The following is a 27908-nucleotide window of genomic DNA, read 5'->3' on the forward strand; positions in this document are numbered from 1 at the left end:
CATCTAAAATCATAGAGTATCTACCACCTTAAATTCCATGTGGGTGCATATGTCCAGAATATCTAGCACATTTCATTTGCATGAGAAAATATTATCAAGAATGTACACTTGCAGCACGGTTCAAAATGGCAAACAGTAACAATTGACATGACCATTAGTGAGGGAAATGGTAAGCAAACTGATATAATGATACTAAACAGCAGTTATGTTGAATGAGAAAGCAAATTACAAAAGAGCACTTGTGATAGGCTATCATAAACTTTTAAAAAGCTGCTATATATTATTTATGGATGTAAACACATGGTAAAGTATAAAATCTTAAGTAGAAAGGAGTCACACCAACTTCAGAATAGTGGGTTAGCTCTATGGAGGGAAGGAGGAGATGGCCTCAGGGAAGAGTACAAAAGAGTAACATTTTATTTCTTTAAAAATCAGAAGCATATATGGCAAAATAGTTTATGAAGAGTACAAGGGCATTTATATTATTATTATTATGTATATTTGAAGTATTTTGCAATTAAAAAGAATTTTAATGGGCACATATGGTATAACAGTCAAATAATAACATTAAGTATTCACACCACAAAAACTTGTCAAGTAATAATATTAATTATTTTAAGCCACAGAACTTATGTACATACATTACAGCATGTGATAAATATGAGTTAAAAATAAATTCTAAAATTTGCAATTTACATTAGGGTTTTAAATTAATAATTTTCCTAATGAGCTTTGAATCTCATGCAATTTTAAAATGTCCTTATGCTAGAATTTTAAGGGATGCTCTCGAGTTAACAAAGATATATAAATAAACTTTAATTAATGTGATATTCTGAATTTCAGTCTTATTTTGGAAAGCTTTTTCTTTAGCATATAAACAATAACAAGCTTTACATTTATATTTACAAGTCTCAAAGAAATGTGCTAAGAGTCCTAAGTATGAAGAGTAGGTATCCCACTTAATTATACTGTTTCACCAAGACCCTGATGCCCTAAATAATAATGTGGAAAAACAATGCTCCATTATTCCCTTTTCTTTTCTACTTGGGGTTTGGGTCAGAAATCAAGATGCACCAATCCTGGAAAAGTTATAAACAAAGTCTTACTATAAAACAATTTTTAAAGGAAAAGTGTGTAATTTTCACAGAGGAGTAACACAATCCTTTGGGTTTACCATGTCAGAGAGAGACACAGAAAAAGAGAGAATATTTTAAGAAAGGGGTTAAGAAGAGGTAGTAGCATTTTGCTATCTGTACTTCACTTACTGACTCCTTGAGCCTCAAGACTATAAGATAATAAATACTACAGAGAAAAATTTAGGAGACAGACAAAACTGGGCCGGACACTGCGTCTACAAATACAACTCGAGATCTTTAACTCACACGTAATACTTCACTCTCCACTACGATACTCTGACCACATTCATACTATTTCAATAATAACCATTTTACCCAGTTGATGGTAAGCAGTAATTTTATTTAACATGAGTTGCTTTTTGCCAATTAAACATTTGCAACAGAGATGATTAGCTGATTCTTCAAGTAACCTTGCTAGTAAAGATGCTAATATTTCCCATGTGATGGAAGACTGCAATAAAATTATTCCAAGTTCCAAACTTCCACACTTTTATATTTTGGGCACGATTTTTAAGGGCAATAGTGCTGTGGCAAAAGGCAGGTTTTCACCTACCCCATTTCAGCCTGTTAAACTGAATTTTACTTGGTATTAAAATTCTTAACTTGTACTTCGGAAGGCTAGAAAAAATCACCTCCCCGCAACTCTCTAATTTAGTGTAACTTTGACCCGTAAGAATAGCAAAATTTGCTTACAAAATTGAAAGGCTCCTACTACATTTTTATATTTTTTGTTTTTTCCACCACTTAAGTTTCAGAAATAACTCATTTATTTCTTTGCTCTTGATAGAGGAATAACTACCACGCTGCTTCACGAATAAAATAATCTAACTCCTGTTTCTCTCAAATTCTCACCCTCTGGAGACTCATTCCAACTGAGTACTAAATTCACTGACAAGTCTGCAATTCAAATTTCACTAGTACAAGGAAATTCTTCTTCTACAGTAAAAGGTCCGTGTTGTGAATTTAATTTTCTGAATTTCATAACCCTTTACAAATGGAGGCACCTTAAAGTTCAGTTTATATTCTTTTATATAGGATTTCAGAGCATGCTTTAAATAGCTTAAGATAAGCTATATTAATAGCTTAATGTCATTTATCATTAAAATAATCTATAAATATCAGAATACTAATTAATTTTGTTGTCATAACTAATAAATAAGTCTTAAAATATCTGTAAATGTAAATCAACCCTCTCAATTCATTTACCTCACTCAGACTGTTCTAGAACATAGATAACAAACTGAATGGGTTTATCAGTATAATACAGTTGTAGAACGCTTTCACAAATTCCAGTTCTGTAATTTAGGGTTTTTCCCTGTTTATTTTTAAATGTACAAAGAGATTAAACTATTAATATAAATATTTTCTCTCCAGTATGTAATATTCTTATGTAAAAGAAAAGGTTTCCGAACATTTACAAAGCAATCTAAAGGTAAGTAAACCTGATTTTAGGATCATTACATTAACCAAAATAATTTTCCAGAGAAGGTCCTATTTGAAAGAATGCTCACTGGCCTTCTCACATCAACACTTCAAGATGAATCCAAATCCACTGCCTTTGCTTGATTTACTTCAGGGATCAATTCCAATGGGGAAAAGAAAAAAATCTCAGAAAAAGGTCTCACGACAGAGAGGACAAGTGGATTTGTTGCTAGACGTAAACCATTTGTACTGAAAAAGAGAAGTGTATTTAAATGTTAAAAACTTTTAAAATTGCCATTTTACATACACATCTAAAGTTACCTTCAAATGATAAAGTAAGACAAGGGAGAATACTGAAATGTTTGCTCCCCTCTGCTCATCCCCAAAATCAACACAACTCAGTATTCCTTCCAAAGGCCACACTGTGACGCTTTCCACCTAGGCTCATGCACACAACCACGAAGATGTGTGAGGAAGACCTCCTGTGAAGGAACTGAACATAGGGTGGCTTTCTTTCCAATACGCTGTTTAAAAAGAGCAAAAAGCTCTGATGCCAGATGGCTCTCAGTTCCAATATTTTCAGTCTCCTTTACGGTGTAGATCTTACAAGACCATCTATTTTTTGAGTGCCGAGAGCTATTTTAGAAACATCCACTTATTAAAGGGCTTTGATGCCACCAGTCTCAGTAAATTACTATCTTTCACAAATTTTGAAAAATCATTTTTAATATGTCTCCCATTTACCACAATTAAGAGTTTAACATCTACTGTTTTCCAAGGTTAGATATCATATATATATATTATATATAAGATATAAATAAGTTAATTTCTCTTTAGCTTACCAAGCAGGCTGAATGGAACTTTTTCTTGCATGTTCTACAGGCTTTTTTGGGAAGAGAATAGTTGAAACCATGAATGACTGAGAAACAAATCATACAATCTTCAACACCCTCAAAACGTTTGTCTACATTATTTTTCCATAATGCTAAGCCTTCCATAATACTGCCATTCTGTTAACAAGAAAAATAGATAAATAAAGTCAATACACACTGAAGACCACCAGTATTATTTTTATTCAGTTTCACAAATTTTAAAGTTGTATTATAATTTGGAGAGAAGAGAATCTGCTTGGCTATATTCACGATTCTAAGTTTTAAGAATACTCGTTTTTAAAATGACCTCCCAGGTTTTAGGAACCAGATGTAATTTTTCTACATTAAAGGCAGACTTGAAAGAAAGGCTCCTGCCCCAATTTTCAAGTTTTATAGTCTTAGCTTATTGTTTGATGAAACTTTTTAAATAATTAAATCATTTGGATCAGCTCTCCTAACTTTTAACTAAAAATGATGAAATTAACTATCTCACCTACTCAAATGCTGATTTGTTCCAGCTCTACAATATTGGTGAATATACTTGTTTTAAAATAATTTTTCTTTACTGTAGAATGTCTGAGATACATGACAATGTGCAAACAAAACTAGAAACTTACAATCTGTTTAAAAGGCAAAGGTCTTTGAAAGTACTGGGATTTCTCTAACCACAGAAGGAAGGTTGAAATGTTAAAGTAAAGTAGCTCAGAAGACATTCATCTGTCCCATGTCTCACAAAATGATTCCCTCTCAAACTTTAATACCATGTATTGTTCTGTATCATCTACAATGTCAATGAAGTGAAGTCAATTCTTCTCAAACACCAGAAGAGAAAAAGCTGTAGAGCCTGAAAAATTAAAACTGCTTGGCAGGGGACCTCCCTGGTGGCACAGTGGTTAAGAATCCACCTGCCAATGCAGGGGACATGGGTTTGATCCCTGGTCTGGGAAGATCCCACATGCCGCAGAGCAGCTAAGCCCGTGTGCCACAACTACTGAGCCCATGTGCCACAAATACTGAGCCCATGTGCCACAAACTATGGAAGCCTGCATGCTCTAGGGCCCACGTGCTGCAACTACTGAAGCCCACGCACCTAGAGCCCGTGCTCCGAAACAAGAGAAGCCACCACAATGAGAAGCCCGCGCACCACAACAAAGAATAGCGCCCACTCACTGCAACTAGAGAAAGCTCGTGCGCAGCAAGGAAGACCCAAAGCAGCGGGAAAAAAACAAAAAAAACCCCACCAGCTTGGCAGATTCAAATCATTTAGGCATGTATCTGTTTATCTAACAAAATACAATATCTATTTCTACTTAAGCAGAAGAGATATATTTTTGTTTTATTGCCCTTTCAAATAGTAAATCAGCAATCTTTCTCTAGTTTAGAAAGCCAAATGTGTACACAGACACTTACTTGATGGGTAAGGTAAGTGCTTAGCTGCAGCATCCAGTTTCGCCACTGCTGAACAGCTACTCCAACTCTTTTCCCACTTTCTACTGTTATTGAACCCAATGGATAATTTGAAGGCAGCTGTATTATAAGTTCAATAACTATATCTTCAATAGTATAAGTGGCCATGACTTCTCGAGTAGTAGCTCGAGCTTTAACCTGCAACACATGGAAGGTAATATTTTTTTTGCCAAATTTCTTTTCTTCCCTTTCATTCAAAAACCATCTTGACAGGTTGACTGCTAGCAGCCAGTCCTCATTCAAACAAAACACAGGTAAACAGTGTTCACTTATCTGACATGAGATGTTTAATAAATAGGTTCAAATACCTGAAATGTTTTATAGTGATGTTATGACATTCAAAGATGTTTCAAAAAGAAATGCACTACTCATTAAAAAGTATGTTTTAGTATATTAGGCTTGTCACATCATAGTTTTTGCATAGACCAATAACAGAATGGGTTATTATTATTCTTTCTTTTCCAAAGCTAACATATCAAATATCACTTCTATTTAGATGTTTTTCAAGTCTTTCTCTACCACAGAATTCTCCTGAGCTTTAGAGCCAACCAGCAACTGCCAGAATATTTATACCTGATCTTGATTTTCTTACTAGCATTGCAAATTCAACATAAAACACAAATTATCATCCTTTAAAGATTTATTCCTCTGGCTTTCCTATTTCCACGCTAAAAACCGTAGCATCTTCTTAAAATTCTCCTTCTACCACATTCCAGATATTAACTAGTTGCAAGTTTGGATAAATCACCATAAAATTTCTCACATCCCCTCCCCCTTTAAGGACTATTCTCACTGATACTGCCTTCCCTGGGCCCTCCTCATAATGTCTACACATTACAAGTCTCCCTAACTATTCACCTGAACCCAAGCTCCATGCCAACAGCCCATGTTATAAGACTTCAGTCACAGAAATTTCACAGACTATAACTCTGACAGTGTCACTGCCCCGAAAGCAAAATTTCAGAGAATTCCCTGGTGGTCCAGTGGTTAGGACTCCACACTTTCACTGTTGAGGGCACGGGTTCAATCCCTGGTTAGGGAACTAAGGTCCATAAGTCACGCGACACAGACAGAAAAAAAAAAGAAAAAAAAGAAAAGAAAAATTTCAGTGGCTACATAGGCCCAAATATTTTAGACTGTTACTTGAGGCCTTTCCCAGTATGTCCCCAATTCATCATAGAAGCAGTTTGTTCTCTATTTACCTTCATGAATCCTACTCCATATGAATACTGGGCTATTCATCATTTCTTAGGCCATCACAGAAATTACATTCCCATCTTCAAGCTTTTTGCTTTTACCACACTGTTTTCTCTATATTAAATGCTTTTCCCCATAAGAAAATCCTGCCTATCTCAAAGTAAAATTCCTCCATAAAGTCTCACCTAATCCCCTCAGCCAGATGAACTTTTCCCACTCTGACCGCAGAGCATTATTCCTCTTAATGTGCCACCTTCCAGTTTCCAATGCAAAAAAACCATTATCAGTATCGCTCTTTTCCCTTTATTAGACTGTACGTTATTACAGGACAGGAATCTGACCCTTCTAAACTGTTCATTTTGCAGGTGACTGGCACACAGTGCCTGGCATCTGTAAGCATTCCAATATATATTTTGAATTAACTAATGAATGTCCAAGAACTATTTGGTGGGGGTAAATAAAATTATAACATCATTTTAACCTATGCATTGAGATCTGATATCCAATAATCCGAAAATAAAGTGGACAATTTCTGTAAATTCTGAACCAAGAGTTACAATTGTGATGATACTCACTACAACAGATAGACATAACCAATACTGAAACAACTTTTCTAGAAAAAATCCAAGACAATACTAACCGTCATGCCATTAAATAGCTGTGTACTTGTTTGCACAGAAGATATTTCTTGAAAAGAAAGAACACTGCTAACATACTTGCTTGTAAATCTATCTACAATATTGAAAACACGCTTCTCACTACTATTCCACCACAGCCTAACCATGGCGGGCAAGTCTTTTAATGTCATGTGATAGACTGAACAAGCCAAATGTGGAATATGGTATGGAAGAGTTGAGGTATCTGAGGAAAAAACAAATTCTTAGTTAGTAACATATATTTCTTACATAGAATAACAGACTAATATTAGTATTTTCTTAGAAAATCATTTTCAATTCCTTAACACTAGTGCTCATAAAACAAACATACCAAAGAAACCAGAACTCGAGTATTAGCTTTTTCTCACACATTCAAAATGAACAATTAGAATTGTAAAAATAATGAAAATCCTGAATGACACTGAAAAATCTGCTTAGAAATAGCACTCTTTATTTCACATGAAAGATCACAAATACAGTGAAACACACACACTTCAAAGAGGAGGAAGAATTATAAAGATTCTTTTTCTTATAAATTATGAAAAAGAGTCTGGCCTCCTTTACTTTTCCCAGAGCTCACTGATGTGTTATGCAAAAGTTCTAGAATCCCACCTCAGTACTCACAAGACAAAGTCCCATCCTCAGATCTCCAAGGCATTTAAAAAATTCCTATTCTCAGGAAATCACTTAGAACACTGCGGCCCAGCTAGATGCATGCATGTCTATTCCTTCAGCTAAAATGTGAGCTCCCGGAGTGAAAAATAAATTTTACTTATCTTTGTTTCCCCAACTGAAGACTATTTATTTACAGGCCTACAAAACATATTGCGTAACAAATACTTGTTTACTTAGTAAAAGATAATAGTCTCAACAAAGTAAACTTCAAAAATTAATTAAATTCTTAACAACCTTATGCACAAAATCTAATTATATGTCCTATTTAGAGAAATATGGAAAATCTGGCACTTCAACACTCTCATAGCCAGGACACACATCTGGGATTATTCTCCATGCCCTCAGGATAACCTGATCTGAACCTAGTCTCTAAGAAAGAACACAAACACACATCATACTGACCTCTAATACCCAACTGGAGTTCTTCTGTAAAGAATGTTTTAGGGTCCTTATTGGAGAGCTCAACAGCTGTCTCTGCAAAGGTCGGATTTTCTGGCATAAGCCTGAACAGGTGATAGAGCAATTTATTCAAGCTTTTTGTTTTTCGAAGGTACATTGAATACAGAGCTCGAAGCTGGTGGAGAGTAAACAATTTTTGTTAGGAAACCCAATTAAATGAAGAAAATCAGTAGATATGAACAAACTAACGTGTAACAGACTGTACAAGAACACAATACAAAAATGAATTCATTTGAACACTGAGAATGACATGGAAGAGTCCTATAAAATATATGCCACAGTTTTACTTTCCAGTTGTGTCATTTGAAGGCACTGCTCCCGCTTCTCATAAACTAGCAGAAGTTTTCACTATCCCCTCATTATCAGACATATGCCTCTAACATCTTTCTCAAACTGTCTCCCTGTTGATAAGTTCACATCCACTTGGAGTCTCTGAGCTGAGAAAAATCTATTCACCATTCCCCAGAGACGATTTGCTCACTCTCCTCCCAAATCTTCCACAAGTTCCTTCCGCAACATAATCCCTAATCTTTCAAAATTCTGTTTAAAACGAATCCCATTTTTATGGCTGACCTCATGCTATATCAAACATTTCAGCATCCCTTTATGACAGCACAAACTAGTATTTCAAAATGTCTTGGGGTCTTCTCATTAGTTGTTTTATAAATCAGGACATTTCACAAAAAATATGGATTCTTTTTCTGGTTTCTTTTTAAAAAAACAGGAAAATTTGGCACCGTTGGGTGTACTATAGGTATCTATGTGAGACATGTGCTTTAGACTTGTTCCTCAGTAATGTAGTTTTCATTCATTAACATTTACCTTGTAGCTCTTTGGTATTTGTACCCGTTTTAAAATTATTTCTTACACTATGTTTCTTCATAGTACAAATATACCATTTTCTGAACACTATGAATGGTCAAATACAAAGATCAAGCCATAGTATTTGGAACTGATTCTTAAAAAAATGATCAAAGAACCTTTACAATGAAGAAATCTGGAGGACACTACCTTTACCAAGTAACCAAACTTAACATCACCAATAAAAGGACAGATGACATTCTGTGCTCCTGAGGTGAGGCACTGAGAATACATCACCACTGTGCAGTAAATACTCTTGATGAAAAGCAACCAGAATCTAATGTTGAGGAAACTGCCAGACAAATCCAAACTGGAAGACAGTCTACAAAATAACTGATCCGGTGAATGACACCAAAGAAAAGTAGAGGAATTATAAGCTAAAGAAATATGACAGACAAATGCAAACATGACCCTTGATTGAAACCTCAATATAGAAGGAAATAAAACTATAAAGGACATCTGACAACTGGGAAAATTTAAATACAAATTAGATAATATTACTGCATTGAAATCAAATTTGAGTGTAATATTTATATTACATTTATGTTGAAACATGTCTTGTTCTTAGGAGACACATGTTTAAATACTTTTGGTAAAGCATCATGATGTCTGCTGTCCACCTTCTCTGTAAATCCGAATATTTTTCAAAATAAAAAGTTGGAAGCAAAGTAGAATTTCTTAAAAAACTTAATACATATAGCATTGGGCTTTTAAAAACACATGTCTATTACCCAGCAATCACACTCTTAGGTATACAACGCAAGAGAAATGAGAAATATATGTACACCAAAAAAATTTATGCACAAATGCTCACAGCTGCTTTATTCACAATAGGCAAAAAGTGGAAACAACCTAAATGCCCACTGGATGACTGGATAAACAAAATGTGGTATAGTCATACAACGCAATATTATTTAAGCATAAAAAGTAATGCCATACCGATACATGCTATACTACGAATGAATCTTGAAAACATTATGCCATATGAAATAAGCCAGACACAAAAGGCCACATATGTGAAAGGTCCACAGTAGGCAAATCCATAGAGACAGAAAATAGATTAGTGGTTGCCAGTGGCTGGGGAGTTTGAAAGGAAATGGGAAGTGACTGCAGATAGGTAAGGGATTTTTTTGGGGGGTGGAAGGATGTTGAAACTATTCTAAATTTAGATAGTGGTGATAGGTGTACAATTCTGTGAATACACTAGAAACACCAAGCTGTACACTTTAAATAAATTTGATGATATGTGAAATATATCTCAACAAAACTATAAAAAACATACATACAGGTGCGTGCACATGCGCGTGCGTGAACACACACACACCTTTGCTTCTAATGCAATCTGATTCACTAGTTTTAAGAAGAACGTTAAAAACAACTCAGATTAAGGACCAAAGTTTTTTAAAATTTTTCGGTTTGTTTTAAGGATTCCTCTAATTAGTGTTATTTACTGGGTTATGCTGGTTTATCTGTTGACAGCTCAGTTCAATTTCTAGGCTCAGTAAATGCTGCTGTAATGCTTTGTGCCCCTCCCCCTCCCCCACTCTGGCCTAATGGGAAAGATGAGGCGTGGCCAGATTCCTAATTTCTGAATATACGATAACGAGAACGAAATTCTTACACATAAAAACTTCAATTTGCTGTAGTTTTTTAGAGACCAATAATATTTTAAGAAACAAATTTAAAAGCTTAACAAGGAGCTCTTGAAATACATCATACAGCGAATTAAAATTAGCTCAAATCACAAACATAAGTGGTAGGACTGAAAAGAAATAAAATAATTTGAACATCTAGATCAGTGCTGCCTCTGTGATTTGATTTTCCCCTTAAAAAAATGCAAAAGTGCTTATGTTTCTATATTTATACCAAGGTATGGGTTATTAGCAACATAAATTATAACTTAAGGATTCTAAAAAATTACATTGGAAATGAATGCCAAGATGTTTAGTCACACTTTAAATATGTAATAATTAAGTCTTTTTGTATTAACCTGTCAAAGAAGCCACCTACTTTATTAAACTGATTCAATCAATGTGTTAATCTTTTTAAAAGTGGGAATCTGTCAAAAGAATTTTTAAAAATGGAGTAGATTTCTCCAACTTCCTTCATAAACATGAGACAACAGAGACACCTAGTGCCTGCTAAAATAATTTGGTCAAAATAATTACAATAGGATATTTTCTATATTTAGCAATAATAGTCTGAATTATATAAGGTAGTATTTCACAGATCTTTCTCTGAACACTGATTTTCAAGTAAGGCAATTTCCAATGATGTAGTAATTGACATCTCCACAAGAGTCAGAAGTTGACCAAAGGAAAAAGAATAGCAAGATCCGATTCTTTTGAAACTCTTTACTGTGGTAGCACAAAATTAAATTATAGAAATCTGGTTTCCTGCAATAAAAGGACTTGGTGGCTACATTCAGTTAGAAAAAAAAAATTAATCTAAGCACATTCCAGAGATTAATTACTTTTGCAAAAAAACTGTGTGTGTGTGTGTGTGTGTGTGTGCGTGTGCGTGTGCGTGTGTGTGTAAAAACCTGTAGGAGGATGAGGAAGCAGAGAGAGAAATAAATTTAGCAGAATGTCTGAAATTAGCCAGATAAGATTAGATTAAAATGTGAGGCATTTCCCCTTTTTTTCCAAAAGGAGGGGAAGAAAAGGGTTTAGGACAGTAACAGAGAAATACATATAGGACAGAACTGCCAAAAGTCGTCTCATTTTATTTACCTGAGATGCAGCAGCTTTGAAGAAAGTAAGTATTAATTTCCAAGTGAGGAGGTATCCCAGAACATAGCAGAAGTCTTCACTCAGTGGCTTAATAGTAACTATCTGTCCAACAGGAATACATCCCAAAACATTTTCTAGTAAGTCTTCTTGAGTGCTAAGAAGAGACATCAGTGCTGCTGGTGGTGACCTAAGAATCAATGATTAAGCACCACAATTTTCTTCATAACTTGTCCCTTAACAAATTGACAGCACGTACGAATTTCAAGCATTTAGAAAAAAATCTTTATTTTCCAAAAAACATTTTAAAAGTCCCCCTTTATAGATTCAGTTTTGACCCCTAATTCACATAGAGGCAGTTACAGAATTTGAAAGACATAAAGTATTATATAAATATATACCTACATTTCCATATTTATAAATATAAAAAAATAAAAATATAATTTTTATATTTATAAATATATAAAATATGCTATAAAATATGAACTCTAGAAGTTAGCACTTAAAGGAAAGACCCTTTTAGAAAACATATATTTCAACCTTCTGTTTTATAGATGAAAAAAAAAATCAGATACCCAGAGAAGCTAAATTATTAGTCTGAAGTCCCTTGGCTAGTCAGGGGAATGATTAGGGCTAACAAATTCTATCAGGTCCTTTATCATCCTATAAAGGGTAAAAAGATCATAAGACTCTATGTTTCTTCAATGAAGTAAATTTTAACATTCACATTAATTCATGACAATGTGAAGTAATTTTCTTCTTTACGGAAGTACTGCACTCATTAACACTTACAGATGAGCTTACAAGATTCTCAAAAAGTGAAATACTTGCGTGCATCTCCTGTCAAACTCTCTTCTCTCTGACATTCTAGCTTGGTTCTCTCCTTTCACCTCTGTGATCTTTCTTCCCTTGTGGCTTCCTACTACCAGTCCATAAACAAGTCTTCTTTAAGCTTCTACCCTTAAGTTTTTACCTTCAATACCACCGTCTCATGTACCAACCCTTTTCCATTCCATACCAACCGTCACTAGATTTTACAAACAACAGCTCTCCACTTTCTACACTAACCTCCATGCACTGCTACGACTTCTGGCATGGCGTCCCCCTCTGCTTGCTTCTTCGTACAGTTTAGGCTTTATACTGTTGCCAGAATCAGCTGGTAGTATCCCATCTTCTACCAAACAATGCCCCGACTCCTAGAAGATGTCATTTTGAAGGCCCTTCATTACCCTTCCAGCTTCATCTTCCACTCTACCCTCCTTGCCTACTCCACACATATTCATTTATACTTTTATTCAACAAATGAGCACTATTTATGACTGTTTTAGGCCAAAAAACCTGGGTCTGTGAATACAGTCAGGAACAAGAGACAAAAATGTCTGCCTGCACAGAGCTTATATTCCAGTGGAAGAAGATCTAGACAATTAAAAAATACGTTAAATGGCAACTACTCAATATTCCCCAAGCATTTCCTGAACACTCATGCCTCAATGCCTTTGCACATGGTGTTCACACAACTTTTCCCTGACCTACTAAAGTGCTCCCTAATCTGAAATGTCCAGCATAAATGTCTCTTCCTCACGAGAATGTCTTCTCTTCCTGGCACAGCAGTTGTGTCCCTCTAACATCATCCTTTTTCTTAGCACTTGTCATACACTGTCTTCTATTATAGGGTAATATCATCTAAATTAGATTATAAACTCTTTAAGAAAAATACTGTTTACCTAACACTGTATTCTCCCCTCAATGTTTAATTAATACTTTGCACAAAGGGGTGCACAATGGATTTTTGAATTGATATACTCTTTCCACAGCTCCCATGTGGCCAAAGACAGTTTTACTAAACAGTAGCAAACTGAAAATGATTTAGGAACAATTAAGAAGAGAGAGCAACTATCTCTTTGGGTGAACTCTAAATTTCATTTGTATCTCACAGATAAACTTACAAGATCTGAAGGAACATATACTCTAAATTTAGAGCTTTTGTATTGCCTCAGTCTTCTAAAGTCATTATGATGGATTATGAGAATTTAATAAAGCAAACTACAGATGGTCCCCAACTTACGATGGTTTGACTTACAATTTTTCAACTTTGCAATAGTGTGAAAGCAATAAGCAATCAATAGAAACCATACTAAGAATTTTGGTCATTTCCCAGACTGGCGATATGCAGTGCACTACTCTCTTATGATGCTGGGCAGTGGTGGCGAACTGCAGCTCCCAGTCAGCCACGCGATCACACGGGTTAACAACCAATACGCTCACAACCATTCTTACCCGCTTTTCACTTTCTGTATCCAATAAATTACATGAGATATTTAACACTTTATAAGATGTCTCTGTGTTAGATGATTTTTTTTTTTTTTTGGCTGCCTTGGGTCTTCGTTGCTGCGTGCGGGCTTTCTCTAGTTGCAGTGAGCGGGGGACACTCTTCGATGCGGTGCGCAGGTTTCTCACTGCAGTGGCTTCTCTCGTGGAGCACGGGCTCTAGGCGCGCGGGCTTCAGCAGTTGTGGCGCACGGGCTTAGTTGCTCCGCGGCATGTGGGATCTTCCAGGACGAGGGCTTGAATCCGTGTCCCCTGCATTGGCAGGTGGGTTCTTAACCACTGCGCCACCAGGGAAGTCCCCGTGTTAGATGATTGTGCCCAACTGTGGGCTCATGTAAAGTGTTCTGAGGCTGAGTAGGTGAGGTTAAGCTGATGTTCGGTAGGTTAGGGGTGTCAAATGAATTTTTTAAGATTAATTAATCAATTAATTTATTTTCGGCTGTGTTGGGTCTTCGTTGCTGCGCGTGGGCTTCCTCTAGTTGCGGCAAGTGGGGGCTACTCTTTGCTGCGGTGCGTGGGCTTCTCATTGCGGTGGCTTCTCTTGTTGGGGAGCACGGGCTCCAGGCACACGGGCTCAGTAGTTGTGACTCACGGGCTCTAGAGCGCAGGCTCAGTAATTGTGGTGCACGGGCTTAGTTGCTCCACGGCATGTGGGATCTTCCCGGACCAGGGCTGGAACCCGTGTCCCCTGCATTGGCAGGCAGATCCTTAACCACTGCACCACCAGGGAAGCCCTCAAATACATTTTTGACTCAACACAATTTTCAACTTACAATGACTTTATTGGGATATAACCCCGTAAGTCAAAGAAGCTTTGTATTAAAAAAAACTTACAAGGCTGGTTCTTCTTCTTCATCTCCATATGACTTTAGATTATCCTGATCATATTGTGGGAATTCAGGCATCAATCTGGAAGTTAGAATATTTAAATTATATTAAATGGTTCATTGTTAAATCATGCTTAAAAGCAAAAAGACCAATACTTATTCTGTAATGAGTATTTTTACTGAGTTTTTTCTGAAATAACCCATTATGGCCAGGACTATCTAAATGTAAACTGTGCATGGAGAACCGTGACCTAAAAGATCAAAAACTTGGCATCCCTGTTATTGAAATGCATAGTCAAGCTTACTCTGTTGTTGTTTTAACTGTGACTTTTTTTAATGACTAAAAGTTAAAGCTAAATATATATTCCATTTTTTTAGAACACCACGGCACTGATTCAATTGAAAGAATTCTTACTTGTATAGCATGTGATAAACAGCAATTTGCACAGGCCGAGCTCTGTAAAGGAGTAATGGGGCTAATGTATTTAACAAAGTCTGGAGATACTCTGGCAAGTTTGTTTTTTGGCCAGCAACCAATCTTGCAGGGAGTTTTTGACTCAATAGCTGATCCTTTGGGATATAAGTTAATGTTTCACACATGGGCTTCAGCATTGCATTCTGAAATGATGTTTCAGATGTATCTTTGCTTTCTCCTGATGACAAAAAGGAAAGAAATATTCATACCCCAAAACAAAGTGAGTAATACAGCTTGACCCATTCACAGACAACCAAATGTTACTTAAGAAAATGAAATAAAAACTTGACAAACATTAAAGCAGTCCTAACTAGAAACATGAACTGAATATATATTTCAGATAATCTCAACTATTTAATGACTTCTATTATCTCATCCTTAAAAAAAAAAAAAGACATGTGAGTTAAAAAAATCTATTCTTGTTATCTGAATTAGTATTATTTTAATTTTCAATGGTCTTCGGATGTCTTGCCATTTTTCAATTCTTGTCTGTAAAGCAGAAGCATATACGATGCTTCTGAGATGCCAAGCTTTCTCTCTGGCTCTTTTACTATTTTGTACTGTGTGACTTAAACATCCAGAGTTGTTTTTTTTTTTTTTTTAACTTTTCAACAAGTCATTTTCAATGAATCTCACTATTATTCCCTTTTTCACTTGCCTGTAACAGTCACCAAAAGAGGTAAAAGCAAACTGTGGATGCCTGGAGAAAAAAATTCTTTCCATTCACTGATTAGATTTACAGGAAGACTGCCAGTGGTATCCAGAGTTGTGGAATCAAAAAAAGCACTGAGTTCACAGGTCAAATCACAGCTGACACAGGCAAACAGTTGTACAAGTGGAACAGAATACAATGTCTGATTCTCATTTGTTGTCTGAAGAAACAAAAATTAAATAAGTAAGCAGACTTCTAGAATACTACAAATCAAGGCAATAAAGAAAAGTCCCTTTCATTTCTCTAAACTTGAAAAGAAGCAGGTGAAATGCATAGTCTCAGAAGACATTTATATATTTTACATCAAAATAACTTCGTTTCAAAACTAAATATTAGGAATTATCGGTAGAATCAATCCATTTATTCTAAAATGTTTTTTATTTCTAAAACTATGAAAGAAAATATTATCAATTACCATTTACCAAGTTGAGTACATTAAAAGCACATTTATAATCTTCTCAGGATCCCTATAGGAGCTCTAGTAATTGGGTATTGTTAAACTATTCTAAAATAAGGAAACTGAGGCTCAACTAGGTAAACTTTAATACTCTAAGCCACACAGCTGACAGCAGGCAAAGCAGAGATTCAGACAAATTCAACTCTGACTGACTTGCTATGTGACAGCCCATAAGTATTACACATCTGGTTGCTTTGGGTCATAAAAAGAACACTAATTCCCTCTGAATTTGCTTAATCTTTAATGCATTACTCTGGCAATACTGAAACAGTACATTTTAAGAATAATTTAATTAGAACCAAAAGACCTAAAAACTTGTCATGAAAAGATAAAACCTTAATGGGCTGTACTGCAAATATTATACCAGGATGAGCTAACGGAGAGAACATTTTAAAAGCAATTAGCAGATTTGTTACTGAATGATTTTGACAGACATTAAACCTCAATCATTTTACTGATCTGTCAAGTAGTAGCTGGTGTGGAACATATCTATAAAGTGTTTAAACATTTGCAAAGGAGCTAACTACAATCATTACTTGAAGAAGATTAGCGAATAGTTCTGGTACACAGATATGCACGAAGACCCAGTAGCTGTGATGACCCAGCAGGTTAATTTACCTCCAACCAAGCCAACATGGAGCACATGATGAAGTCCCATTCACTCTCTGCCAAAGGAGATGAGCAGTATTTCAGAAATAGGGAAAGGAACCGGATTATTTCTATATTTACACCGAGTATCTCTGGACTTACTTCTGACAGATTACTGTGATAAAGACAAAAACAAAACACTGAAGAATTATATAGACATTCAATTGGAAACATTTAAATCTCATATATTTACAATAGACTGACTGAAATGTCTACCATCTTATTGCTCTACAAAACTGTGACTATAAGATACATAATCTCAGTCCACATCATAAATAGAGGGAAAAAAACTGTATAAAGTATTACCTACCAACTGAAAAGAAAAATATCTTCATGATCTTTCTTCCAGGTTATCAGAATTTTTAATATACCATGTAATAGCTCTCCATCATCTATGCTTTTGGTTTGCAGACAAGAATTGAAAATGGCGAGATGTCCAAAACCTCCTAAAGCAAAATAAAAAATTAAAAATGTTTTAAATTGTATTGCTACTATAAAAAAGAAAGTCTACTTTGAGATAGGTTAAAAACTTTCTTCAGAAGTGTCCAGGTTAAGAACCCTGAAAATTAGGGCTTACATGAAAGAGTCAACAAATGAGCTTATAAACTCCACAGGGCAGGGACCCTGTCTCCACACCCAGTGCAGAAAAGAAAGTGTGGAGGGGAAGCTGGGAAGCAAGTAAATGATACTGTGCATTAAACTAACCTATGCTACTTTTTTGTTTTCTTAAGTATAGTACTTATTCAGCATACCTACCTCTCAAAAAACAAACAAACCCTAGATAGAGTGCTAAGTTAAATAAAGTTGGAAGATAGAACATCCTATTTCATAATTCATACATTCACTCAGTAAGCATCTGCTATGTCTGGAAAGTTCTTAAGGGTTCCCTACTCTTTAGTATCCCTGATTGCTCCTTATCCTTCAACTCTCAGCTTAAATACTGCCTCCACACTGAAATTCCCAAGTATACAAAGTATGAACCTCCTCATTTCTCTAATATCCCTTATTTGTTGCCTTTATAGCACTAATGTTTACTTGTTTGTTTATTTATTTATTTTGGGGGGAGGAGCTCTACTTTTTTATTATTAAAATTAATAATGTTATATTAGTTTCAGGTATACAACATAGCTTTTCTGCTATTTTTATACATTATAAAATGATCACCACTGCAGTAAGACCAGTTACCATCCATCACCATACAAGGTTGTTAAAATATTATTGACCTTATTCCCTAGCTGTACATGTTTACTTATTTATTATCTTAATTAGAAAGTAAGCTCCGTGAAAGCAGGAACCTTGTCTGTTTTACTTACCACTAGCCTATGTCCCCCTAGCATGATGCTTGAGATCCAGAGACATTTATTTTGACTGACTAAATGAAGAAGAACAAATAAATGAGTGAATACAAGGTACACTGTTAGATGCTGGGGAGAGAAAGCTGAACAAAATCCAGTCTCTGAAGGGACTCATCTAGCAATATTGGCAGACTTAAAAACAAATTAGAATATAATATGGACACAAACTGAGAGCCCAGAACAGGAAATCAGATTTGAGTCAGAAGAGGCTTCCTAAAGTTGGTGTGTGAACTGGGATTTATCAAAAGATCAAAGTCTGCAAGCCTAGAAAAGGGACACTCCAAGGAATGCTAAGGCACAAAGTTGTAAGAAAGTATAGTGTTCAAAATTCATGAGAATTTAGCGTGGTCAGGGTCCAGGATGGAAGCAAAAGAGGTAAAACCGGAGAAATCAGTTGCAGTAAGATTGTAAAATGTCTTATAGGCCAAACTAAGGACTTAGGTTTTTATCCTGCAGGTAAATGGGAACCAAGGAAAAAAGCAAAAATTAATTAATTAATAACAACGTAATCTTCCTTTAAAGGCTGAGGAAGAATTTTTTTAAAAAATCTTCCTGACAAAATAGAAGAGGCTCAAGTTCAATCAGAAACAACTGATTTTCTAATTAACTGAAAAGCATTTCTTAGCTAATTCTGTTTTGTCACTTTGGCTGGAAGAGCAAAATTGACTGTCAAATCTTAAAAACATTCCCCTTCCTGTTGGCCTCTGCACAGCTGGGCACCTCTGGTCTGTGCGAACAGCACATAATTGTGTGGCACCGCGGTCCTGTCTCCTGCCCCTTCCCCCTCTCTGCCATCCTTCAGTTATAACCCGTGCTGGAGAAATAACCTACACCTCCATCAGGTAATCCTCTCTTCCATGCACAATAAGTTCAACTGTTCCAGAACTGCAAATCCCAACCTAATCCCACAGTTTAACTACATAAGGGAGCTCAACGGTAAAGCTTAATGCCACAAAAGTTTATTTTTGACACCGGCTGGCCCTTTGTGCTATCAAGGCAATTCTGTTTCATTATGTTCTTTGATGGACATATTCTTCTTCCACTATTTCAAACTTTCTCTACCCTTCTTAAAATCTACAATCCAGTTTTTACTTATTAAATGACCTAAAGAGACATGAAGCCATGAAGTTCCCAACCCCCTCTATACCTACATGTGCGTCCATCCTACACCTCTCCTTATCTTGTCTCCACCTATACGTGGTTGGTATCTTCTAACTGCTCTAGATCCAGCCCTACATGCCCTCCCCTCTCACCTTCTCAGTGGGAGCTATCATCAGTTATTCCGTCTCTATTTTCTATTCCCCGTCCGTCCCCACAACATGTATTTCCCCTTTGACCTTGTGTTCATCTCCAGCTTTCACCTCTTTCAACGTCCCTTTCTGCCAAACACGCAGAACAGACTATCTGCTCCCATTTTCTCACCACTATTCATTCCAACAATGCCAAAGCCAATGGCTGAACTGTGGCATTTAACGGGTGATGAATATTACCTAAAACTCTGCTTTTGCTTATCTTTTTTTATCTTTAGTCCTTATTCTCAAATGTGCCTCCATCCACATACCTATTAAATCTATGTACTGGTGTTCCCTTGATGTTCTTTTCACTCTTCACTCTCCCTAAACAAGCTCATACTCATTTACAGGTTATACTATCACCTACATGACATGAACTTTGAAAGCAGTATTTCCATCCAGCCAATAGTCTATTGCTTACTGACAATCTCCATTTTAGTATTTATTCCAAAGACCCCTTAACCTAATGTGTCTGAAACTCAACATTAGCTCCCTGTATACTCCTTCCCCATGCTCCTTCCAATACTCAAGTCTCCTATAGGGTTTTCTATAAGGCCTAAAGGTACTTCCATATACCCAATCCAGAAATATAATCACAGAACCCCATCAATTCTACTTCCTGCATCTTTCATTTCCATCTCTTTTCCATCTGTGCCTTGATTCAAGCTCTCTTATCTCTCATCATGATTATTCCCATAGCTCTCTACCTAGTCTTCTGCCCCTAATCTCTCTTCTCTCACATTCACCCTTCACACAGTTGTCAAAATAATCTTTCTAACGTAAATGTGATAGTCTTACTACCTTCCTATCTAACTTGGGCCAATAGCTCCTTACCTCCTACCACTTAAAGTCCAAACTCCATAACTGACAAAACTAGGCCTTTATGATCTGTTCTTCAAAAATCCATATTCTTGTGAACCCTAACAGCTCTGTCCCCAACTTTCTACCTTAAATGCCAACCAAAATGAACTATCTACATTCTCCTATGTTTTTGTGTACCTGGAATACCTTTCCCAGTCGTGTCCATACGGAAAACTATCTTTCATCACTCCGTTGAAATATTTCTCTTTGTGAAATAGCCAGAACACCTCAAAGCAAAGTGGAAAACTCCTTTTCTGCACTTCCACACATATGACATCTTTTTGCTACGTCAGTTATCATACAACTTTATGTCTACCTTCTCTACAAAAGGAACTGCCACATAGCCAGGGTCAGTAAGTGCTTGTTAAATTAATAAGCAAATGAACTAATAGAGTACAGAATGTCCGAAAAGTTGAAAATACAACAAAAGCTGTTCCCTCTTTTGCCTTTGTAAGTTCAATCACTGGTTGACTAGGGAGAGATGACGCACAGCTAAAATAAGCTATACATGGAAAAGAAATGATTAGAGGATATCTGTGGTTATGAATCTTCCCGTAAGGCAGCAGCATTTCTGACCTGCAAAATGGTAACAGCCACTCTCCAATGACACTCGTCCTACTGAGTCAACTTGTTATATAGCAAAAGTATAAACTAGGAAAAAAATTAACTATAATTCATCTCTGCTAGATTTGGATTTAGATATTAAGAAACACTTCTTTCATCTCAAGCAATAATTAGTGAAATATTTATTACCAAGCAACTAACCATTAATACTGCAAACATCTTCCTTGGTCCAGGCCAAAAGGGCAGGTATACATTGAGCAATGAATTCTTTCTTGTCTTCTTTTGACAAAAATGGACAGAGACTTTGAATGGTATGCATATTACCTTCTGTTAGTGGAAAAAAACTGTTTAAAGAACAAAAAAAAGGTATGAATTATATTTATCCTAAATAGTTATTTCAGAAAATTCTTCTTATTCAGACTATTCAGAAAGACTAGTATTTCCACTATATAAAATAATTGTAGAGAAAAAAAAGAAACTAGGAAAGAGACTGACACTTGCTGAGTCTGGATGACGAACTGTGGATAATTATTTTTTGCTGCTTCTTTCTCTTTTTCACATGTTTCTAATTTTTAAAATAACTTTCACCATGTATAATTTTTTTAAATTATACATGATTATGCTCTCTTTAAGAGTCTACTGATTCAATTTAAAGAGTACCAGTTGCATGTTGTTTGTATGAACTGATATTCATATATGTGCATATATAGTTGGGTTTTATTTACCTAAGTTTTGTATTATTTGCCACTTATATACTTTGTAGATTGTTTTTTATATCTTTATTGGAGTATAATTGTTTTACAACGTTGTGTTAGTTTCTGTTGTACAACTAAGTGAATCAGCTATACATATACATATATCCCCATATCCCCTCCCTCTTGAGCCTCCCTCCCATCCTCCCTGGACCAGGGAAGTCCATTCTTTCCACTTTAAAGCTATATAACTAGATTAAAAACAAAACCAGGGACTTCCCTGGTGGCGCAGTGATTAAAGATCTGCCTGCCAATGCAGGGGACACGGGTTCGAGCCCGGGTCCGGGAAGATCCCACGTGCCGCGGAGCAACTAAGCCGGTGCAACACAGCTACTGAGCCTGCGCTCTAGAGCCCGTGAGCCACAACTACAGAGCCCGCGTGCCACAACTACTGAAGCCCGAGTGCCTAGAGCCCGTGTTCTGCAAAAAGAGAAGCCACTGCAATGAGAAGCCTGCGCACCGCAAGGAAGAGTAGCCCCCGCTCACTGCAACTACGGAAAGCCCATGAGCAGCAATGAAGACCCAACGCAGCCAAAAATAAATTAAAAAAGAAACCCCCCAATATTCCACACTATCATAATTTAACTATTTCCCTGTTAGTGGACATTTAGGTTTTTCCCCCAAAATTTCTGCTCTTACAAATAATGCTGTAATAACTGTCTTCGAGCAGATACTATTCTGCATATGTGCAAATACCTCTTCAGGCTAGATTCCTGGAAGTAGAATTGCAAAATCAAAGGATTTGAGTGTATTATATTTTGATAATTTCAAGTTGCTTTTCAAAAAAGCATAATCAATTTACATTTTCACTAAAAATGTACAAGCTTGGTTTGCTACACACTTAATGACTCTTTTTAATTCCTGGCAATATGGTAGATAAAATGTACTACTTTTAATTTGTATTTCTTTCGTATCTCACATTTCATAAATGAATTATCTTTGCCTATTTCACCTATGAATTACCTGTTCAAGTCCTAGACACATTCTTCAATTTGAATAGTTTTATTAATAGAAGCTATTTATATATTATGAATATTAATTCTTTATTAATTTGCAAGTGTTTTCTTCCATTTTGCGACCTGCCCTTTAACCTTTGCTTACTGTACTTTTATCATACAGAAGTTTTCTTTTTAAACTGTGGTAAAGTACACATTATGTAAAATTTACCATATTAAAGTGTACAGTTCAGCAGTGTTATGTTCATTCACATGGTTGTGCAACCAATCCCCAGAACATTTTCATTCACAAAACTGAAACTCTATCCATTAATTAAGAACTCTCCATCTCCCTTCCCTTCAGCCCCTGACAACCATCATTCTACTTTCTGTCTCTATGAATTTGACTATGCTACGTACCTCATATAAGTGGAATCATACAGTATTTGTCTTTTTGTGACTGTTTTATTTCACTGAGCTTATGTCCTCAAGGTTCATCCACATTTTTTTTAACATCTTTATTCGAGTATAATTGCTCTACAATGGTGTTAGTTTCTGCTGTATAACAAAGTGAACCAGCCATACATATACAAATATCCCCGTATCTCCTCCCTCTGGAGTCTCCCGCCCACCCTCCCCATCTACATTTTAACATGTCAGAATTTCCTTCCTTTTTAAGGCAGAATAATATTCCATTATATCCATTATATGTATATACCACATTTTTGTTTATCCATTTATCTGTTGATGGGCACAAAGGTTTTTGTTTTTACAAAATCAGGTATCTATTGTTTCTTTTATGGATTCTGGGTTTGTGCTTTGCTTAAGATCTTCCCCATGCCAAGATTATACAGTCTCATTTTCCCCTAATACTTTTATAGGTCTGTTCTTTACATTTAGTTTTCATCTGTGCTTTACTTTTATGTATAATGTAAGGGAGTGGGTCTCACAATTTTTTTCAAACACATGTCCAATTTTCCTAATGTCATTTATTATTGACTCATCTCACCGATTTGAAAGACCACCTGTATCAAAAACTAAATTTTCATATATGTGTGGACTGGTTTCTGGACTCTATTTTGATCCAGTGATCTGCGTGTTCACCAATTTCATAGTGCTTAATTATTATTTTGGTAGGGCAAGTCCTTTTCACTTTTCTCTTTCATAAATGTCCCAGCTATTCTTAAGCATTTTCTTCCTTCAAATGCATACTATGTTTAGAACAGTTTGTCAAGTTTTTCAAAAAATGGTGCTGAAATTTTGATTGACATTACACTGAAATTATAGATACAACAATTTTTATAATGTATCTTCCCACCTTCTTTTGTGATCTTAAGTTTTACAATTTTAAATTTTTGTTAAATTTATTTCTGGGTATTTACAGTTTTGTTGTCATTGTGAACAGAATTTCTTTTTTCCTATGCCCTTTTTTAACTGATTATTACTGGTGAATAAGAAAGATATTGACTTCTGTATGTCAAGTATATGTCCATCTCATTTGCAATTACTTTTAACAGTTATTTAGTTAATTCCCTATGACTTTTATAATCAGAAAAATATTAAAAATTATGCTGAATAAAAAAAGCTAACATCAGGACTTCCCTGGTGGCGGTGGTTAAGAATCTGCCTGTCAATGCAGGGCACACGGGTTTGACCCCTGGTCCAGGAAGATCCCACATGCCGTGGAGCAACTAAGCCCGTGTGCCACAACTACTGAGCCTGCGCTCTAGAGCCCGCGAGCCACACCTACTGAAGCCCACGCACCTAGAGCCCGTGCTCTGCAAAAAGAGAAGCCACTGCAATAAGAAGCCCACGCACCGCAATGCAGAGTAGCCCCCGCTCCCCACAACTAGAAAAAGCCCACGCACAGCAACGAAGGCCCAACGTAGCCAAAAATAAATTAAATTACTTAAAAAAAAAAGCTAACATCAAAAGATCATATGCTATATGACTCTGTTTATATAACATTCCCAAATGATAAAATTATATAGAGAACAGATTATTGTTTGCCAGAGGTGAGGAGAATGGTAAGAGGGGAGGTGGCTGAGGCAAGAAAGGGTAACATAGGGGATCCTTATGATAAAACTATTCTGTAGCTTGTAATGTGGTGGTGGTAACCCACACAGAACACACACACAAACACGTGAGTGCAAGTAAACTTGGTCAGTGAATTGTATCAATGCCATTCTCTTGGTTGTGAAATTGTACTAAAGTTATACAAACTGGTACCACTGGAAGAAACTGAATGAAAGGTACACAGAATTTCTTTGTATTTTTTATAATTGCATGTGAACCTATAATCCACATTAATAACTGAACTCAAAATAATATATTTAGGACTTCCCTGGTGGCACAGTGGTTAAGAATCCACCTGCCAATGCAGAGGACACAGGTTCGAGCCCTGGTCCGGGAAGATCCCACATGCCGCGGAGCAACTAAGCCCATGTGCCACAACTACTGAGCCCACGCTCTAGAGCCGGCGAGCCACACCTACTGAGCCCATGTGCCACAACTACTGAAGCCTGTGCACCTAGACCTGTTTTCTGCAAAAAGAGAAGTCACCACAATGAGAAGCCTGTGCACCACAATGAAGGGTAGCCCATGCTCATCACCAACTAGAGAAAGCCTGCGTGCAGCAACAAAAACCCAATGCAGCCAAATAAATAAATTTATATATATATATAAATTCTTCTAAAATATAGTTTTAAATTTTTAAATAAGATTAAAAATATCAAAATTTAGCTTACAACTCTACTGCACCAGAATACATACACACACACACACACACACACACATAATTTCTGAATTCTTCTTGGTAAATCAGTAAATTCAAAATGCCTCTTGGTAAATTTCAGCTAGGTGTTTAATCCGAATGTTCAGCTTCTCTAGTATGATCAACTCTAGTACATCTCTAGTATGTCCAACCTCACTATTTGTCTTAAGAACACATTTATTGCATTTTTAGAATATTCTTCAATAGGATGATCCTTATTTAAGAGTAAGTAACCTTTTTTTTAATTTAGTTCTTTTAATTTATTTTTTATTGAAGTACAGTTGAATTACAATGTTGTGTTTATTACTGCTGTTCAGCAAAATGACTCAGTTATACATATATATACATTCTTTTCATATTCTTTTCCATTATGGCTTATCACAGGATATTGAATAAAGTTAAGAGTAAGTAACTTTCCTTATCATTTCCATTTAGAAAATAAAATGATGCAAGAAGGATAGGGAAGGGGAAAAGATAGATTTTACCAGAGAGATTTCTGGGGAAAATAGAACATGTTTATGAAATGTTAATTATTTAAAGCACGTATAAAATTCCTCAACAAAATGTTATAAGGTTAAAAATGCTTATTAAAAAAAAGACGTGTCGCAACCTAATGCAATTTAAATTGTTAAGTCTCATTTTCTTTAATTTCCTCATTTCCTAAGTCTTGTTTTCCTGACTCATTAGAGACTGTTTGTTAGTTTGGGGTTGCCAAAGTGACCACTCATAATAAATTTCAAAGTAAAAGTATTTTCAATAAGAATACCCTTCTTTTCTCCTATAATGCCGTTTTACTTCATCAGATGAAACACTTCGGGAAAGGATCAACTTAGCAATAATAAGAGACCAAAGGGTGCCATTTTCCCTGGATCTAAAAGAGGAAAAAAAATTCCGTTTTTAAAGTGTACTTAAGAGTTTTAAACAATGCTTACCTGGATTCCTTATACAGAACTAAATAAATCACCTTGTAAGGGTATCAATTCACACAGCACTTCTGCACCCAAACAACTGCTGTTACCAAAAGGACTGGGAACTTAACTTCTGAAACTCCTTTACAGCTGATATTGAGCTCTCATCCAAGGCAATCCCAAAGCCCCTCAAGTTCCAATAGGGGAGACGACCTTAAAGATTAAGCTTGAGGACCAGAGGTTGCAGCTGGAAAGAGGACATATCCCAGAGGACACCGAGGATTGTTGAAGTTGAGAAAGCAAGGAGGTATTGATATCCACTGAGGAAAGTTCTGAGTGTCAAGTATGTAGAGTGGGACTGGAAAGGAAGACCTGTTCAGCCTGGGGCCTCTGATACTGCAAAGCATACGAAAAATACTACAGGCAAGTGAAAAACTCTTCAAGAGAGCAGTTCAACACAGTAATTTCAATGAGCTAACCATCAAACTGCTATAACCTCTACAATAACTCTGTTTTCATACCTACTTCCTCGTCTAGGGGAGAGGGTGTTGTGGTTATGATATTAAGACACACCTGCAACAACATGCAAGGTAAAAGGTTAAATTTAGAGTAGTGGAAGGATGGGTTACATATGTCAAATTAAAATAACTTCTACAGGATTGTCATCTGGCCCTTGAATGTATTTATGGATTTAATAACACAGGCAAAGTCCAAATATCTCACCAGAAGAGTAAATCAAGTACTTAGTATCCACAAAGTATTTATCATTAAGAATTGGGATTAATTTAGATAAACTCTCTGATTCAAAGATTAGCATGAAGTGGGCTTACATTTTAAAGACACAAGCCATAAACTAGCAAAACAGTCATAAAAAAATGGAAATTGAAAGAGATTCTTACCTGTTAAATAACAGCTGTAAAAGGCCAGAAGTATTACCAAGTCCACATAAGTTATCATATGTAATATTCATTTTTTGAAGCATTTCACAAAATCCAGTTAGAAAAATAGGTGGATTGTCTAATTCTTCATACCACTGCAATGAATAGAGCAGTTCTGCAACTAACAGAATGGACAACACATTATTGAGTATACTTTGTGAACAGACCTTTGAACTGTTTTCACTTGTCCCCCCCATTCCCTAACATTGTTATGCCCACTAATTTCAAAATATCTATGAACTGGGACTTCCCTGGTGGTCCAGTGGTTAAGATTCTGCACTTCCAATGCAGGGGTCACTGGTTTGATCCGTGGTCGGGGAACTAAGATCCCACATGCTACGTAGCGCAATCAAGCAATCAATAATCTGTGAACTGATTTTCCACTATTTGATGTTCAAGTACGGGGAACTAAGATCCCACATGCCGCATAGCACAGCCAATCAATCAATCAATCAATATCTATGAACTGATTTTCAACTATTTGATGTTCAACTATAATGAAAGCTGAGAATACCTAATACAAAATATCACTCCTCTCCCAAACATTACTTGGTCCCTTTTCTGATTAGTTAAGAATGTGACAGTAACCTAAGTTATCAGAGAGAGATA

General features: G+C 36.1%; 1 protein-coding gene across 4 annotated transcripts in view; it reads right to left on the reverse strand.

Annotated features, from left to right (window-relative positions):
- Positions 1-477: 477 nt before the first annotated feature.
- The window catches only part of LTN1 (listerin E3 ubiquitin protein ligase 1), a 65777-nt gene continuing 38346 nt past the window's right edge, over positions 478-27908 (reverse strand). For 2 of the 4 annotated variants that reach the window (XM_082654439.1, XM_082654437.1), the window contains exons 17-30: positions 27261-27420; positions 26220-26324; positions 21195-21337; positions 17232-17367; positions 16892-17036; positions 15763-15976; positions 15045-15282; positions 14637-14711; positions 11478-11664; positions 7828-7999; positions 6735-6955; positions 4841-5035; positions 3401-3568; positions 478-2807 (exon numbers count right to left, since the gene is read on the reverse strand). In XM_082654439.1, coding sequence (XP_082510565.1) covers positions 2745-2807; positions 3401-3568; positions 4841-5035; positions 6735-6955; positions 7828-7999; positions 11478-11664; positions 14637-14711; positions 15045-15282; positions 15763-15976; positions 16892-17036; positions 17232-17367; positions 21195-21337; positions 26220-26324; positions 27261-27420 — 2222 coding nt within the window. In that variant the 3' untranslated portion in view covers positions 478-2744. Of the gene's footprint in view, positions 2808-3400; positions 3569-4840; positions 5036-6734; positions 6956-7827; positions 8000-11477; positions 11665-14636; positions 14712-15044; positions 15283-15762; positions 15977-16891; positions 17037-17231; positions 17368-21194; positions 21338-26219; positions 26325-27260; positions 27421-27908 lie in introns of those variants that run through there. The other 2 variants (XM_082654438.1, XM_082654440.1) reach the window with 2 other exon arrangements.

The sequence above is a fragment of the Grampus griseus genome (genome assembly GCF_964374135.1).
Source record: "Grampus griseus genome assembly, chromosome: 5".
In the NCBI taxonomy this organism is placed as follows: Eukaryota; Metazoa; Chordata; class Mammalia; order Artiodactyla; family Delphinidae; genus Grampus; species Grampus griseus.